Raw genomic sequence first — 18,936 nt, forward strand, 5'->3', positions numbered from 1 at the left:
ATTGATAAGTTCTCCGTCCTTGGTAAAAAAAAATTAAATCGGAGGTTATGCATTTTCTTATCCAACTTGATAGATACCCATGTCGTCGACTTGATATCTAATTGTTCTGCATTACTATGTAATAGATAAATTGAAAACTTATGCAAATGGTGTTTTTAGAATAAAACACTTCGTAATTGAGAAGAAAATTGTCGTTTTATTTGTTTCTATTAACTTTTATAATTTTTGTTACTATAGTGAACATTACAGTAAGCATTTATCACCTTCTCTAAGAGCTTCGATTCTGTTGTTCTATTTCAACTGGGTTTCCGCCTGATGAAATTAAATGAACCTCGTAAATCAATACATTTTCTTAAAAATCAACATAAGCTTGTACTGCATTACATGTAACAGTATTCATTCATACCAATTTAAAAAAAATCTCAACTCATAATCACTATCCAGGATCTAACCAAAACAGTTGATAACACCGGACAAACAGATGTCATCCTCCTGGACTTCTCCAAGGCTTTCGACAAGGTTCCACATAAGCGACTTATGCATAAACTACATCACTACGGAATACGGGGCAGTCTCCATAGCTGGATTGAAGACTTTCTAAACGAAAGAACACAACATGTCGTTCTCGAAAACGGTAAATCCAATACTGCACCTGTCCAATCAGGAGTTCCTCAGGGCAGTGTCCTCGGGCCCATCCTTTTTCTACTTTATATTAACGACCTTCCAGATTACACATCATCAGTCAGACTCTTTGCCGATGACTGCGTCTTGTACAGGGAAATAAAAAACACCAAAGATGCAGAACTACTACAAGAAGATCTGGAAACCCTACAAGAATGGGAGAATGATTGGCTCATAGAATTTCATCCCAAAAAGTGCCAAGTCATCCACATTACCAACAAGAGGAAACCAATTAGACAGCCATATATCATCCATGGTCATGTCTTAGAGGAAGTAGAATGTGCAAAATATCTGGGGGCCAACATCCACCACAAACTAAACTGGACTACTCACATAGACCAAGTAGTAAGAAAAGCCAACAACACCAGGGCTTTTCTACAGAGAAATATATCCCAATGCCCCCGAAAGAACAAGGAACTCTGCTACAAGACCCTTGTGAGACCACAGATGGAGTATGCAAGCATCATTTGGGATCCACACACAGCAAACAATATCCACAACCTGGAAATGGTACAACGTAGGGCAGCAAGATTTGTTACTGGTGACTTCCACCGAACCACTAGTGTAACAAACCTATTACACCAGCTGCAACGGCCAACCCTACAAGAGCGTAGAGCTACGAGCAAAGTCATAATGATGTACCGCATAGTTAACCACCTGGTTGCAATACCAACATCTTGCTTAATCCCAACAGCAGCAACATTAAGAGGACACAACCAACGATTCCTTGTTCCATTCGCAAGAACGCAGCTATACCAGTACTCGTTCTTCCTAGACGCCATCAGATTATGGAACAGTCTGCCACCAACTACTGTAGCCTGCAACTCAATTGACACATTCAAGTGTGAGTTGCAGAAGACCAAGATGTATTAAGGACTGTGAGAAATTTTTAACTGTACATACTATTTTTTAACTGCACTGTAAATATTGGTTTGTCTGCACCACGCATCAGTTCGATAATACACCAGATGGTGGTATGAACTGTATATGGAAGAAGAAGAAGAAGAATTTTTTTTGAAAATTTAGTGTTCACCCCAAAAACCGGTTTGGCCACAACATAAAAATTTCAAGTTTCTTTACAATATTCACAGTGTGTATATGTTAAGTATGTTTAAATGAACTTATAATGTTCCCATAGTTAAGCACTTTATTCATTTTAGGTTGAAAAATACTGGCAATGTTTAGATGTTTCTGTAGTGTCCAATATTTTGACTTTAGTGGAACCTTAACTTAGGGACTTTCCGTAATTTTCCTTGGAGTTCAGTATTTTTTGGATTTTACTTTTTATGATATATCTCATACTGTACGTCAAAGGTATCCTAAGATAATCTTAACACATATGTCCTATCGTAGTCCTTACCACCGACCTTCAAAAGTAAAAATGACTATCCTTGTCAATTAAGATTGAAGTCAAGTGCACCCTGACGAGCGGGGTTCAAACTCACAACCTCAGCGTTGACGGGCTAGTGATTACAGTAGTAACTACTTCGATACATAATGAACATCTGCATTTATTAGCTAAAAACTCCCTGTTGTATAAAAACGTAACCATCACTTGCAACGATACAGGAAAAGCACGGGATATCATTGTTGGTCTACAAAGATTATTTATCAATAAACAAGATAAACGATACTCGCGTGCCATATAATGTCAAAGTTAATATAATTTCAATCGTTTGAATTTATGAATTAGTATGAAATTATTTTCTTCTGAATTGTCTGCCCATAGGTGGCGTTTTTAGGTTATGTGTTTCATCTGATTTGGCGGTTAAATCATTCGGCACGACAGGGTCCACTCGATCGGTCACGTTTATTGTTCTAGTTGTGTTTTGTCGATTTAAGTACATTCGAATTTAATCATGGATACTGAAGGTGAGCCAGATATTTCGTTGAGAACTGTCTTAACAGCTGTAAACCAACAGAGTAAAGATATCGAGGCAATTATTGACGCCAAAGTTACGGAGAAAATTGGTGGATTAAGAGAAGAGTTGCAAGGGGCCAATCAGTTAATGAAATCCCAGGTCAAGAAACTTAAAACAGACGCTTCCTATAAATGGAAATACGAAGGTAATAAGATTCAATTTGACTTCAATACTGAAAATCTCGAGGATCTTGTTCAGACTTTGTGGGCTATAGACAATGGGAAGGTAGATTACGCACGAGATTTGTTATCAGCTACCGTAGATAAAATCAAGCATCGTAACAAGCTGATCAAAATTGCTGACACTTCCGAGGGAGGTGGATCAAGTATAGAATACGTGATTGTAGTACCATCGGACTTATATTTAAGTCAAATGAAGTAAATCGGTTCTTATACAAATTACATAATTGTAGTACCATAGGACTTATTTTTAAGTCAAATGAAGTAAATCGGTTTTTATACAAGTTAAATTATTTTCCAGGTTTATTATTTGAAGATTGTAGTTATGTTTAATCGCCATATTAAGTTGGGATCGACAGGTCGACAGGTCGACAGGCCGACAGGTCGACAGGTCGACAGGCCGACAGGCCGACAGGTCGACAGGCCGACAGGTCTATAGGTCGACAGCGACATGTCAACAATTAGCTTGATTGACAGTCCGACAAGTCGAAAATGTAGCTATTTCTTTTTTTATAATTGTTAAAAGTTTAGGCAAACGGTTCTACAGATAAAAAAACATAAGCATCAACACATCCAATAACAGTATAAGCTATATATAGTTTTTCATCTAATATATAAAAGAAGTGATTGTATATTTTATTTGAGAGGAAAAATTAAATTTCAACAAAACAAAACTCGTCAATTACTATTTCTTTAAGTTTACAGTGGCGCTTTTTAATCCATTTTAGTTCATCTTTTATTGGCCGTTTCATTTTTTTTCATTAAAGATTGCAATGTCCTTTAAAAATTTATGGAAAACGTCTCCATTTGAAAACCCGTATCTGTATCTGTAGCAAAATTCATTTAATATGTCACCGATTCTTTCATGTCTCACTCCTTTCATTGATTTGATTTTAAGTTTTGCAAGCCCCCATATGCCTTCAATTTCATTTGTGCAGGTTCCATCTTGTGCTTTAAATTCTTTACTGTGGTTTACAGTTTTATGCACAAATCCTTCCTTTTCCAATGTGTTATACGCCGCCCAACAATCAGAGTTAATGTGTGCTCCTTCGGCAACATTTTCCTGAATAATTGGTAACAAGGTCTTACGATCTCTTTTTTCCACTATTTGCAAAATCACTTTCCTTGACCCCTTCTCCACCATTCCAAAAACCCAGGTATCTTGTTTTCCTGTACCTCTGTGATATTTTCTTTTTTTTCCAAAGAGACTTTCGTCGATTTCAATCAAATGTTCACTGTTTGATCCCAATAAGACTGGATCATTTGTTAACGATTCCTTACATACTATCCGGAACTGGTCATACCATTCAATAACACTGACATGACTGATATCGGAAAGTTTTTCCACTTCGTAAATTTGAAGATCTATTCCAAAGTAGTAAACTAGTTCCATCAGTTTTCGTAGTGGCAGTTTGGACTTCTGAGGGAAAAAAAGAACATGAAAGTGTGATATTTTTTTAAACTTTGCTGTGTATAACAATTCCCAAATAAAAACATAAGAAATACTGTTACATGAATATGCATTTACTTAATTTTTACATACTGGTTAACACACTGAATAGCGATGATTACACTGACCATTATGTTTATATCACACAACAAAACGCATAAACAGACTACATGTAAATTTTATTTCACAACCGGTATTCAAACCTGACATGCTACTGTTGTATTAGCCTATACATACTGTTAAATAGCGCCAAATAAACTTTTTAGAATATTGCAATCAATATCAAAACTTAAAAACTAAACGCCAATTTTAATGGATGGATTATGATAATCTATCTATTTTCGGTTTACTATATTTGGCAAACTATCCACAATGACCGGGTGATGCCCGTCCGTATCTTATGTCCCATACTCACTGTACATATAATCAGTTATGTTAACCACAACAAATCCCTTGGAAGATGATTTATTTTTTTATATCAACAACAGATGTAGATATGATTGGTTCAATATCCATTAACAATAATTAAATTTTGATAATAATCTTTTTATTTACCTCAAAAATACTACTCCTCCTTATGGAGCTGGTTAACAGGCATGCTGGGCATTTCCATTGTAAAGAATCTGAAATGTCTTTCCGTTTACACAAATTCATATCTGAAGCACAATGTGTGCAGGTCATTTCTTTCTTTAACGAGTTCTGTGCCACAGGGCCGATTATCGGCCCAAAGTCATACTCCTTTCAGTGCCAAAGGGCCGATTCATCGGCCGATTGTAATGATGTTATGAACTACGTAATGTACTATGACGTCGCCGTTTATGTGATAAATTTAATTCCGCCGTGTTGAAACATTCGCGCGTTTTTTACCAAGATTACAAAATATGAAAGGGGAGCTTTTTTATGAAATTTAGGAAAATAAAATTATGTAAGGATGTATTTATAAATATGTATATAATATTTAAAACTATAGCGTCTCAAATCCACTCTTTTTTCCCGACGCTATTGCAGTAGTCATTTAGTGTAGGCCGTTTAGTATATTTATGTTTTATTTACTTTCCTAAACGTGTTAAAGTTTGCAAAAATTCAAAGAACATAATACAAATAAAATTGTACCAACATAAAATATAGAAGATAGAAGTTACTCAAATACCCTTAACAACGAACAGATTAGAAAACGTGCAAAAAAAAAAAAAACCAAAAAGTACGCAAAAAGTGCACTACACAATAATGACGTAATTAATCTAATGACGTGATTCGTTAACGCATCCGTCGGATTATGGCTAATCCTTATCCGTGGTTATTCAGTTTATCCTCCTGAGTGAGATCTCACACAAAATTTAACCAGAATCTAGGACATATAAAAGAATACTGCAGAGAAATTTCAAAACCATTGCCTATTTCATGCTGATTTCCCCAATTCATTCGACGAAGAAGTTTGTCTTGATAACATACAGTTATGCCCATGTTTCATTAAAACGACATCAGAGAATTTTGATGCATTGTTTTTGCTGTGTTTAATTTTTCTAGGCTTTATACGGCATACGTTTATAGAAATTTCAAAGTAAAAACACTTAAAACATGAATAATAAATCAATCATTATGGGCTGTATACAAGAGATACAAGGAAAGTATTTAATATTGTATTTATCGTGTAAAAATGCCGGATTGTGCCGGCCAAATTAATATTCCAGGTCAACATGACTCTTTTAATTGATACATATGTAACATGTTTCTTAGTAAAATACATGTTCGTTGATCGATGCATGTCTGTACTCATTTATTATTCGTCCCTTCTTCCAAATAAGAGAAAGAAAAACCACGCACAACCTTAGAACTTTGTGAACAATTAAAAATTCTAAATTACAATTACAGTGACTTATTTTTGTACGGTTGTCAAGAATTAATGAACACATTATTTTTTATATTAAGATACGATAGAAATTTCCTATTAAAAGAACTCTGACAATGTTAGATCAGGTCTTCATTTTATACAATTAATTAACGGTTTTTTTCATGACATTTCGGAAGATCATATAATAAGAACCAAAAAAGGGTGGAAAATTGCCGGTCGAAAAGAAGAGATTGTTCTGTATTATCTGTACGGAATGTCCTGTTGAAAGGAAAAGACTGAAACATGTATATGCATGTGTGCTCTCTGTCGTAAAGTTGTTCATAAATCATGTAATAAATAGAAGAAACACAGCAGACGATGTAACTCTGACGAAAAAAATATCTTTCTTGAGAAATGTTTATATGAATCTTCAATTTTGTATCTCAAGCTCATATAATGAAGTTGTTCACAAAGAATAATCCCAAACTTTCTTTGATTTATATATAATGACAAATTAATTTGCATTATCTGTTTTCGTATAATACCGAATTTTGACCCTGGAGGTATATGATTTAAAAGCCAGGTTTGCTTCTCCGGGAAGGGCATTTGATTTTCTGGTACAGTTGGAGACAGTCAACTGAAAGAAGTAAAGTCAAACTTACAATCGGTGCAATTATTGTTTCATGGACACATAAAAATAGTTATCCCTACTCAAGGCCCATACCAAAAAATATAGTTTACCTTATTAAGTTGCCCTTTCTAGGACCAAGGATTCTTACTATACAAATCCTTGCTAGAACCGGAACCAGAATATCTTATAAAACGTGACTTGTCTAAATATCTAAACTCCGGAATCCAAAATCGGTAATATATGAAAGAAAATAGACTTTTATTAGAAAAGGTTTAATATTCCCGCCATTTTCAGTTAAAATCTTTTTGGCGCTATTATACTTGTACTATGACGTCGCCGTTTTTGCGTAATCGTAAAGACAATCAAAAAAAGCATTGGCACTGACGGGGTTTCTTTGAAAATTTATTTGGCAGTGAAAGGGTTAATAATCCATTATCCATCATATAAGGTACTATTGATTCTTGGCTAGAGACTACAGCATACCAATTTATTGCCTTTGGTGCTCGATCTAGTAACGGAATTCCTAAGTTTTCCATTTTCTTTTTCTATACTAATTTTTAACACAAACTACGTGCACACAAATCAGAAAACTGACTATAAAGGATTTCTCCCAAACAACTTTATGACGTTAAAAAAAAAGGGAAAATATTCAACAGATTTTCGCGAAACTACATTATGACGTTACGTTATCGCTGTTTTGCTTTGAGACTGCTGAAGATGGCTGCGGCTTTTAAAAAGTTCAGAAGCGAGGATATTTTATCCCTTTACAAATCCGCTTACAATACTAAAATTCCTTGGAAAGAAGTATTTGAAGAGGAAACAGAGAATTATTTTTCTATATTTGAAAAAGCTACAAATTGCTCCCGAAGCCTAGTTTTGTCCAGTGTTTTATCACTAACCTCTACTTTGTGTGGTCCAAATACGAAGGTTACAGTTGGAGACAACTCATATTCTACCGTGTTAAACCAGTATATCGTTGCAGTATGTGCACCCGGTGGAGGAAAAACCAATACATATTACAAAGTCATTGATCCCGTGGTGGAAAAAATAAAAGAAAAACATGGAATTGCAATTCAATTGGAGGCTTACACGACAGCAGGTCTCCAGAAACACCAATTAAATAACCAAGGGTATGGTATCATCACGTGTGATGAAGGACACAGGTTTTTGTCATCTGTAAATGTAAAACAATCGAAGGGTGAAGGCGAGAGATCTCTTTTGTGTAAGATGTGGGGAGGAAAAGGAGACTCCAGCATCCTAGTAACAGGAACAAGAGGTTTTTCCAAAACATCAATGTCCTGCTGTCTATTTATTCAACCTCAACCATTACTTTCAGAGTTATGTCAACTTGGTGGAGATGATGGTTTAATGGATCGGTTTCTGTTTTGCGTTGCCAAACCAGTCTTTAATACCACGGCAATTACTAAAGCAAATGTACCACTATTACGAGACACCAAATTGCAAAGTTTTGAAAATGTCATGAACAACATTTACGAGGAACACTTAGCAGGGAAGCACTACAAGTTGTCCGCAGATGCCGAGAGTGTGTTTGATGGTTTGATTGACTCATATTCAGACTACATGAATGCCAAATATGGATCTGACCACGGTAAGTAAACAATATAGTCATGAAAAGAAAGTGAACCGGGGTTAAATTTTCAATATTAATGTCAATATCTTTGTTCAAGATAGCAATATTATATTTATTACAATAGTCAAGAATAAAGTATTTTACATCTGCACCCCCCCTCCATCCCCACCTCCTCCAATGTACACAGAATTTTGAAAAAAAGTTGAAATGTATGAAACCACTGTTTAAGGAAGCGAACCCACTTTTAATTATTGTATCCGCCCATTCACATTTTTAAAAAGGAGTCTTGATTAAGTCGCAGCATTCAATCACATAGGCAATGATATAATCCATTCTAGTTTTTTATTGTTAATCAACCGGTTTTAAACTATTACACAAACATTTTCAATTCATACCAGAATTTTAATTTATTAATCGTTTACATAACTATTGTGGCAGCTTATATTTGCTTATAACGTAATAAATGTGCATAACAATATAATCTTAAACACAAAACTTATTTTTATTTTTATATTTTTTCAACATTTATTTAAGTTTGCTCATTTAAATTTCAAACATAATTTACATTATTCTTTTCGTTGTATTTGCAGAGGAAGACAAAGAGAATGAAACTCCTAATCTTAACATATCACTAGATGATAGTGAAATGATGACAAGTAAAGACACCATTCATATTCTTCGTCTTGCTGCCGTTCTGCATGTATTCCAACACAGTTTCAGTTGTGGATTAAATGATGGGTGCTACACACCGACACCATTAGAAATAACCAAATCTAGATTAAAACAAGCAATGGTCTTGTATAATTCATTATCTCAACAAAAATCACTGTTTGTTCAGGTTAGTCAAATCATCCTTAGTCTTAGTAATAACATATCAATGGTCTATGATCACACCTAGCATTTTGTGCATTAATATCAAATTGTAATATCAATTTGAATTTGATTATTTAATAAAACATTTCTTCAATTTAGATGACACGCAAATCTTAATACGGAACTGTACCAAAATTATATTAAATTCTTGATAACAAATTATTAAGCCAAACCAACGGCAAATTTAAAATCAATTAAATCTATTTGCGAAATAATTATCGCTATATTATAACAGCTCTTTTCAATTAATTTTTTTTTATTAATTTTATGTAGAATACAAAACATCAAATAAAAAGCTTAAATATTAAGTAAATTAAAACTTTATTACAGGCTATTGCTTCATGTGATCGGGACACACCAGCTCTTCATTTAAAACCAGTGGCAACTTTTAGGGACAGAGTCGCCAAGGCCATGTGCAAATCGTGTGGACCATTTGTTACAATACGACAATTACAAAAACGTCTAAAACGTTCACTTGCCGAGAACATCAAAAGTAAGTTTCCGTAATTATTAATAATTGTTTAAAATAGTTTCCCTATTGTCAAACAAGTTGTTTCATTGGTAACCCATACTGAATACACATCAGCTCCTTCCAATGACGCAAATATACTTAAATACAAGGTAAAATATGCATGTTCACAAGAGAACGCTCCAAAATGTATATTTGTTCATGGTATAATTTACGAAATGATGTACGTTTGATACAAAAACTCAATTATTAAACATCTTTTAATGTATTTTTGCGTGGGTTAATGATTGTGGGTTGGGGTTGGGGTTTTTATAAATATCAACATGTGCGTCACTCAGTATGTCCTTATACTTTGAAAGCACAGATGCTCCTTAAAGACACAAAATTTATGCAATTATAGTACATCACCTAGTCATGAGCTTAAAAACAATCAAATAATCAATAGAACATGATTCTCATACTACATACAATAAATTTTACGCATGTCTTTTATCATAATTCTTCTAATATTTTTATATTACACATTTTAATTATACGCATTATACTTTTTAGTTGAACTTGAAATGTTGCAACAAAATGGATTCGGCACATTAAAGACACTCAAAACCCGCCATGGAAAGCGTAACTTTTTCTTCAAAATACCAGGCAATTGCATCGATATGGAAATTGGTGCACATTCTACAATCATCAAATCGGTGGGAATTAATATTGACACATATGAGTCAACATTCAACGACTTATCAACTCTTACTGATGAAGAAAAAAACTTTACTATTCAACATCATCCACATGCAGAGGGAATCGAAGGACTGTGGTGAATTTATTTGATGACCAAACACACGCATTTTGAAACTAATTGTAATCAATTTAGTATCATTTTTCAAGAAAACATAATTCTCATTATATTTGTTTCATATCTCATCTCAACTGAAAACTTTTATTCCTTTAATTTTGTTTTTTCAAACAATCAAAGCGTTCATGGACTGCTAAGTGGTTATGGATGAAATAACATTAAACATTTTCATTAGATAAATACATGTACAATTATAATTTTGAGGCTTTACAACGAATACAGTTCTGTGAATAAAATTAATAAAATTTATCATGCGAAAGCACATATAATTCAGTGGTTTTAATTTAGTTTAATAGAAAAGTGAAAAGCAATGGTGACTGTTTAAAAAAGAAACTAACACCCATCAAGCAGTAACACAATACGATACAGTTCAATTGCTGACTTGTCGACTTGCTGACTATTTTTATTGAGTACTCAACGCCCCCCTACACAACATCCTGACTTAATGACAAATAATCTATGGATAACATGAAACATCTGCTTACCTGTCGACCTGTCGTCCTGCTGACCTGTCGACTTGCTGACCTGTCGACCTGTCTATTTGTATTGCTGACTATTTTTATTGAGTACTCAACTTCCCCCTACACAACATCCCGACTTAATGACAAATAATCTATGGATAACATGTAACATCTGCTTACCTGTCTACCTGTCGTCCTGCTGACCTGTCGACCTGTCTATTTGTATTGCTGACTATTTTTATTGAGTACTCAACTTCCCCCTACACAACATCCTGACTTAATGACAAATAATCTATGGATAACATGAAACATCTGCTTACCTGTCTACCTGTCGTCCTGCTGACCTGTCGACCTGTCGACCTGTCTATTTGTATTGCTGACTATTTTTATTGAGTACTCAACTTCCCCCTACACAACACCCCGACTTAATGACAAATAATCTATGGATAACATGAAACATCTGCTTACCTGTCTACCTGTCGTCCTGCTGACCTGTCGACCTGTCGACCTGTCGACCTGTCGACCTGTCTATTTGTATTGCTGACTATTTTTATTGAGTACTCAACTTCCCCCTACACAACATCCTGACTTAATGACAAATAATCTATGGATAACATGAAACATCTGCTTACCTGTCTACCTGTCGTCCTGCTGACCTGTCGACCTGTCTATTTGTATTGCTGACTATTTTTATTGAGTACTCAACTTCCCCCTACACAACATCCTGACTTAATGACAAATAATCTATGGATAACATGAAACATCTGCTTACCTGTCGACCTGTCGTCCTGGTGACCTGTCGACCTGTCTACCTGTCGACTATTTTATTGAGTACTCAACTTCCCCCTACACAACATCCTGACTTAATGACAAATAATCTATGGATAACATGAAACATCTGCTTACCTGTCGACCTGTCGTCCTGCTGACCTGTCTACCTGCTGACCTGTCGACCTGTCGAATTGCTGACCTGTCTACCTGCTGACCTGTCGACCTGTCGTCCTGATGACTTGTCGACCTGCTGACCTGTCGACCTGTCTACCCGTCGACCTGCTGACCTGTCTACCTGTCTACCTGCTGACCTGTCTACCCGTCGACCTGCTGACCTGTCTCCCTGCTGACCTGTTTACCTGTCTACCTGCTGACAGGTCGACCTGCTGACCTGTCGACCTGCTGACTATTTAATTGAGTATCCAACATATTTAATGTTTCAGCGAATGAATATTTCGATTATGCCGGAACTAGGCCTTCAGATTGTTGCGCGCCTAAACATATTTAAAGTTTTGGCGTATGAATATTTCGAATATTGCCGGAACTACTTAAACGTATTCTATACTTGGGCCAGGGAGGTTGGGATACCGCTAGGCAATATGATGCTAATCCTATTGCATCTGACTCCGAGGATGAAGCAAAGATTATCCGAGCTGACAATAGAGCTGTCCGCAAGAAGAAAGGGAAGTCCAAGCAGGTTAGAGGTAATGGTTCCAAAACTAAGGCTAGTAACCAGTCTCTATTAGGACAGGCTCCCAACTTCGTTCCGCAGCCCTTTCGTGGGCCTCAGCAACCTTGGTTCAATGGAATTCCCCTTCAGCAAGGTTTCAACGCTGGAAAGATGCAGAGGGGACAATGCTACTCTTGTGGGTCTTACGCACACTACAGGTTCAGCTGTCCATATGTCAACAGCAGTAAACCAGCAACCCAAACCAGGCCCCAGTGAATTTTTAAAAGATGAGTATTTTAATTATCTTGAACTTTCACATGACAATTTAGTAGATAATCATATTGATGGCAATTTGACCAATAATTATTTTGAATACGAACTAGGTCAATCTGATATAATTGTGAAAGGTAGACTTAGAAAAAACATTCAATTTTGGATAGATATTGGTGCTCCTAAATTTATTATAGATACTATTAGACATGGTTTTATTTTACCTTTCTATTCCAATCCTATATCGACTTGTTTATCTAATAATTTATCAGCTTTGAATAATGCAGATTTTGTAAAATCGGCTATTAACGATTTATTAGCTAGAGGTTTAATTGTGGAGACATTAGATATTCCATTTGTTGTGAATCCTTTAACTGTTGCTGTTCAGTCAAACAACAAAAAACGGTTAATTTTAGATTTGAGAGAAATTAACAGACATTTATGGAAGCAGAGTGTAAAATTTGAAGATATGCGTATTGCAAAACATTATATTAATGCACATTCATATATTTTTAAGTATGATGTTCATTCTGCATATCATAACGTCGATATCTTCCCGCCTCACACTAAATATCTAGGTTTTGCATGGGAATTAAACGGTGTTAAAAAATATTTCAAATTTCTGGTATTACCGTTTGGTCTCAGTACGGCTTGTTACATATTTACCAAACTAACTAGACCACTTATTAAAAAGTGGAGAGGAGAAGGCAAGCAGATTATTATGTACTTGGACGATGGGCTTGGTGTACATGATGATAAGGAAGTGTGTACTCAAATGTCTATACAGGTTAAAAAAGACATAATTAGTAGCGGTTTTGTACCGAAAGCCGAAAAGTCTATGTGGACACCTACTAAAAATCTAACTTTTTTAGGTACTCATATTGATACAGATAAAGGCATTTTTACTATCCCTGACAATCGTATTGATAAGATTATGAGTACCATTTCAGATATTGATTTGTGTTTATCCAAAAGTGGTAAAGTATTTGTAAGGAAGGTAGCTTCCTTGGTAGGACAGATTACATCTACGTCTCCCGTTATAGGCAATATAGTATATTTAATGACTAAACATTTGTCTATTGACATTAATAGTGTTCATTCATGGAACAGTTATATACATTTATCTGTAGACAGTATTGATCAAATTAATTTTTGGAGGTTTAATTTACATGAAGCCAATGTTAAACCTTTTAATTGGCAGACTATTGTATATAGTGATGCAAGTAATACGGGTTACGGTGGTTATATCGTGGAAAACCCATATAATATTGCTCATGGTACGTGGTTAGAATCTGAAGTTTCTACTAGTTCTACATGGAAGGAGTTGACTGCGGTGAAAAATGTATTTTTGTCGCTTATAAACTTTTTAAATGGCAAGAATGTAAAATGGTTTACTGACAATCAAAATGTTGTTAGCATTGTTAGTAAAGGGAGCACTAAATCAGTTCTGCAAAAGTTAGCTTTAGACATTTTTAGCACATGTATTAAACACAATGTTAATATAGATATGGTATGGATCCCACGTACTGAGAACGAGAGAGCTGATTATCTAAGTAGAATTATTGATTCAGATGATTGGGCTATTTCTGAATTTGTATTTCAGATAGTTGAATCCCTTTGGGGACCTCACGAGGTTGATTGGTTTGCCTCTGACGACAATTTTAAATTGCACGTTTTTTATTCCAGATTTTGGAATGTGAATTCATCAGGTGTTGATGCGTTCACGGTTGATTGGCGAGGGATCAACGGGTTATTTGTTCCACCTGTTTCTTTGATCCCACGTGTATTGATGTATATGCGGCAGTGTAAAGCTGTTGGTACTTTAATTTTACCTTACTGGCCCTCTGCCAGTTTTTGGCCAATGCTTTGTCCTTTTGGTGATGGGTTTATTTCTGAGGTGATAAATTTTATAGATCTTCCTACTTACAAAAATGCTTATGTAGCTGGTAAGAGTAAGAAGGCCATATTTGGCAATGTTGATTTAACTTTTCGCATGTTAGCATTACGGATGGATTTTTCATCCAGTTAGCTCATTTTGATGTGAGCATGTATTATAGATCTCTCTTGATCTTTTCTTATAGAATGTTGTTTAACATGAATTTCTTGTGTGTTTGTGTTGACAGTGGCGAATATTACAGTGACATTTAGATTGTAGTATTAAGATGATTGTAATGATTTTAAATGATTTTCATTATTAATGTTTCCTTTCAATTACACATATATTTTTGCAGGCATTCGCTGGAGAATTGCAGAATCTACCTGTCTCTTTACTTAGTAAAGTGAATTTACTTCCAGAATTACTTTCGGAATCTCGAGCACCATCTACAACAAAAGGGTATTATCAAAGTTTTTTACGATGGAAAAAATGGGCTATATTGAACGGAATTGAAAATTGTGATATTCTACCAGCTAAAGCTTTTCACGTAGCTATATATTTAGCTTCTCTGACACAGTCGAGCAATACTGCTAGTCCAGTTGTTCAGGCGTTTTATTCTTTAAAGTGGATACATTCACTAATTGGATCTTTATGTTCACCGACTGATTCGTCTTTAGTTATTAATGTGTTAGAAGGTGCGAAACGCAGTTTGGCTACTCCTACGAATAAAAAGGAACCTATTTCGGTGGAATTGCTGCATAAAATGTATGATGCCATGTTTTCTTTTGGTAACTTGTATAATCAACGTATAATTTGTGCGTGTTTCACTGCATTTGCTGGTTTTTTAAGAGTTTCTGAGATGCTTAATATTAGAAGAAGTGATATAGTTATTTTAGAGTGTTATATGTCAATTCTAATACAACATAGTAAAACAGATGTATATAGAGATGGAAATTCAGTATTAATCGCTCGTACACATTCAAATAAGTGTCCCGTTAAAAACATGGAATTATATTTGCAGTGGGCTGATATTTCATGTGATTCTGATGAGTTTATTTTTCGAAATCTAACAAAATGTAAAGATGCCTATGTTTTGCGTAAAGAAAATACCCCTTTGTCGTATTCAAGGATGCGTGAGCTCTTTATTGAGGCTTTCAAGCCTTTTGTTCATAACATAAAGCGATATGGATTGCACAGTTTGAGGTCTGGGGGTGCTAGTGTTTGTGCTAATTTGGGTTTACCAGACCGCCTTTTTAAGAGGCACGGTAGATGGCGTTCTGAAACGGCCAAAGATGGTTATGTTAAGGACTCGTTAGAAGATTTGCTTAAAGTCTCCAAAAATTTAGGGTTATAGATTTATTGCTTGAATTTTGAATTCTTTTATTGCATGATATAAAACTTTCTTTAAAATTTTCCCGTTCTTTGTGTTTCGGCCATCGGCTCTGTCGTGTGGTATTGCACTTTACTATTTCTTGTTATTATTATTATGAGAATAATATGTGGTTTTGATATATGGGTATTAACGGAAGAAGAAATATAATTTCAATCGTTTGAATTTATGAATTAGTATGAAATTATTTTCTTCTGAATTGTCTGCCCATAGGTGGCGTTTTTAGGTTATGTGTTTCATCTGATTTGGCGGTTAAATCATTCGGCACGACAGGGTCCACTCGATCGGTCACGTTTATTTTTTAATACTACGGTTTTCATAGATTTTGTATCATGCATTAAGAGATTATTTTGCTTTACATGTGTGGGTTCACTGAATGAACTATTTACATATTTATACGAGGACATTATAAAGATGTTTATATTATGTACATGAGATATATTATTATTAAATGGTAATTAAACCAGCCATCGGCTCTGTCGTGTGGTATTGCACTTTACTATTTCTTGTTATTATTATTATGAGAATAATATGTGGTTTTGATATATGGGTATTAACGGAAGAAGAATCCAAATAACTTAAAGGGTTGTCATAGCATCTGATGATTCTATTCCACCGAATAGTTTGTCGCCTTCGCAAGTGCATGATGACGGCAGACTTGTTTGTTTATGGGCTAGGACATCATATTAAAAGCTACTAGTATTATAAAAGTGAAAATGGTCGAACTCATAAATCGAAAATAAACTGACAACGCCATGGTGAACCATGAAAAAGACAAACAATAGTTCACATGATACAACATATATAGAAAACTAAAGAATAAGCAACACGAACCTTACCAAAAACTGGGGGTGAACTCAGGTGCTCCGGAAGAATGAGCAGATCCTGTTCCACATTTGGCACCCGTCGTGTTGCTCATGTTATAACAAATCCGGTAAATAGTCTAATTCGGTATGTCACATTCATGAAAAGGAAGGGGATTGTAGTTACGACGTAAGGAAAGTATCCGATATCATCTGTGAAATGGTTATTCCATAACGGTCAACCAACCTAAAGTTGGGACCAAAATTTAAACATATCCTAGATCAGATCTTTTCGATAACACGGCAGAAGGGCAAAAAATCTCATCAGATTATCTTGGGACATATCTTTGTCCGAAGACATCTTCGATGACACGGCCCCAGAGTTATTTAAATGAAGTGGTAGTAGGCAAGAGTTTAGAATGAAATTCAAAACAGTGTGGCTGTGGCCATTGATTGACACATTAAATTCATCCATTCACTGGGACAATTTAGGTGAACGTTTGTATGTAACGACCACTGCTCACTATGTACTTTTTAAAGACACTTAAACTATGGGGTCACCAAAGGTTCTCAACACCTTAATAAAGTAATTCGAAAAATTAATCAGAAATAACACGATGTTTTGATTTATATCAATTATATAAATCAAAACATACAGGTTATTCCTGATTAATTTTTCGAATTATTTTATAATTAAAGGCGTTAAGAAACCTTTAGTGACCCCACAGTTTTTATTTAAAAATGTATATCGTAGGTACGTCGTGAACAGTGGTCGTTACATACAAACGTTCACGTAAATTGTCCCAGTCAATGGATGAATTTAATGTGTCAATCAATGGCCACAGCCACACTGTTTTGAATTTCATTCTATGAACCCCTCTTTTTAAAAATGCCATTTGGTTTGATTACGGGAGAAGATTATGTGTGCCAATTTTCATAAAAACGTAAATAGTGCATTTTTTTTAAATTTGATAAATATACAGCAACAAACAATGTTTTTATCTACATTCATGAACATTTGATAAATATGAGTTATTTTTTAATACAAAATGTGTAACTTTTAAGATACTTATATCCGGCCACGTCCACTCTGTGTTTTCGTTAAATATATTTCTATTTGTATCCATCTGATGAGTTAAAGTAAAGCCTTTTTCAACTGACTTTTATAGTTCGTTCTTATGTTGTACTGTTTCACCACTATTCTACGTCAGGGGAGGATTGGGTGTCCGCAAGCATGTTTAAACCCGCCACATTCTGTACTTAGTCAGGATGATGTACATTTTGTACATGTATATTACATGTATAGTAGTTATTGTGTGTTACTGTAACAGTGGTCAAATGAGTTTTTTTTTTATAGTTATTTCAACTCTTTTACTATTCTGTTGTGCCACTGTCCCATGTTTTTTGTTCAGTATTTTGTACCTAAATTAAGTCGTTAGTTTTCTCGTTTGAATTTTACATTTGTCCTTTTAAGGCCTTTTATAGCTGACTATGCGATATAACCTTTCTCAGTGTTTGAGGCTGTATAGTGACCTGTACTGGAAATATTATTTTATGTTATTTGGTCTCTTGCGAATAGTTGTCTCATTGGCAATCATACCACATCTTTTGTTATGCCCCACATACCATAGTAGAGGGGCATTATGTTTTCTGGTCTGTGCCTCCGTTCGTTCGTTCGTCCCGCTTCAGTTAAAGTTTTTGGGCAAGGTAGTTTTTGATAAAGTTGAAGTCCAATCAACTTGAAACTTGGTTCACATGTTCTCTATGATATGATCTTTCTAATTTTAATGCCAAATTAAAGTATTGACCCCAATTTCACAGTCCACTGAACATGTAAAATGATAGTGCGAGTGGGACATCCGTGTACTATGGAAACATTCTTGTTTATATATAAAACAGTCAGAGAAATCTTTACCGTACAGTAGGCTTCAAAAGCCCCTCCTTTTCCCCGAATTAAAACATGTAAAACAATTCAATCGAGATAACTTGCGATCTAATTTATTTGATTCTGCCATTTGATAATGGACTTTCTGATTTGAATTTTCCTTGGTATTTTTTTTATATATTAAGGTGGTACCCAACACTTTCACTAAAATTAATTTGGCTCGTTTAATTTTCATAAAATTTTGACAAAGTATTTACTTTGACCCTTTGACAAAAATATAAAAATTTCAAAAAATTTGAACCAACCATTTTATCAGGAAAATTACACTGG

The 18,936-nt window shown here is 34.9% G+C and overlaps 4 protein-coding genes across 4 annotated transcripts; 3 read left to right on the forward strand and 1 right to left on the reverse strand.

Moving 5' to 3' along the window:
* The first annotated feature begins 2,352 nt into the window (after positions 1 to 2,352).
* On the forward strand, positions 2,353 to 14,852 carry LOC139520745 (uncharacterized). Its single transcript, XM_071313666.1, has 2 exons — positions 2,353 to 2,919; positions 12,291 to 14,852. Exon 2 carries the CDS (start codon positions 12,516 to 12,518, stop codon positions 14,679 to 14,681), a length of 2,166 nt encoding a protein of 721 aa, XP_071169767.1. The 5' UTR covers positions 2,353 to 2,919; positions 12,291 to 12,515; the 3' UTR covers positions 14,682 to 14,852.
* LOC139521567 (uncharacterized) lies at positions 3,531 to 4,913 on the reverse strand. Its single transcript, XM_071315044.1, has 2 exons — positions 4,788 to 4,913; positions 3,531 to 4,202 (listed from the first exon to the last, which is right to left on the reverse strand). Exons 1-2 carry the CDS (start codon positions 4,911 to 4,913, stop codon positions 3,531 to 3,533), a joined length of 798 nt encoding a protein of 265 aa, XP_071171145.1.
* LOC139520744 (uncharacterized) lies at positions 7,124 to 10,753 on the forward strand. The gene is made up of 4 exons (XM_071313665.1): positions 7,124 to 8,303; positions 8,876 to 9,123; positions 9,489 to 9,651; positions 10,180 to 10,753. Exons 1-4 carry the CDS (start codon positions 7,370 to 7,372, stop codon positions 10,443 to 10,445), a joined length of 1,611 nt encoding a protein of 536 aa, XP_071169766.1. The 5' UTR covers positions 7,124 to 7,369; the 3' UTR covers positions 10,446 to 10,753.
* Positions 14,851 to 15,882, forward strand: LOC139521568 (uncharacterized; the record flags this gene model as incomplete). Its single annotated transcript, XM_071315045.1, has 1 exon — positions 14,851 to 15,882. A coding segment is annotated over one exon (1,032 nt), but the record flags the coding sequence as incomplete, so codon positions are not given.
* Between the last annotated feature and the right edge of the window lie 3,054 nt (positions 15,883 to 18,936).

Source organism: Mytilus edulis, chromosome 4 (assembly GCF_963676685.1).
Source record: "Mytilus edulis chromosome 4, xbMytEdul2.2, whole genome shotgun sequence".
NCBI lineage: Eukaryota > Metazoa > Mollusca > Bivalvia > Mytilida > Mytilidae > Mytilus > Mytilus edulis.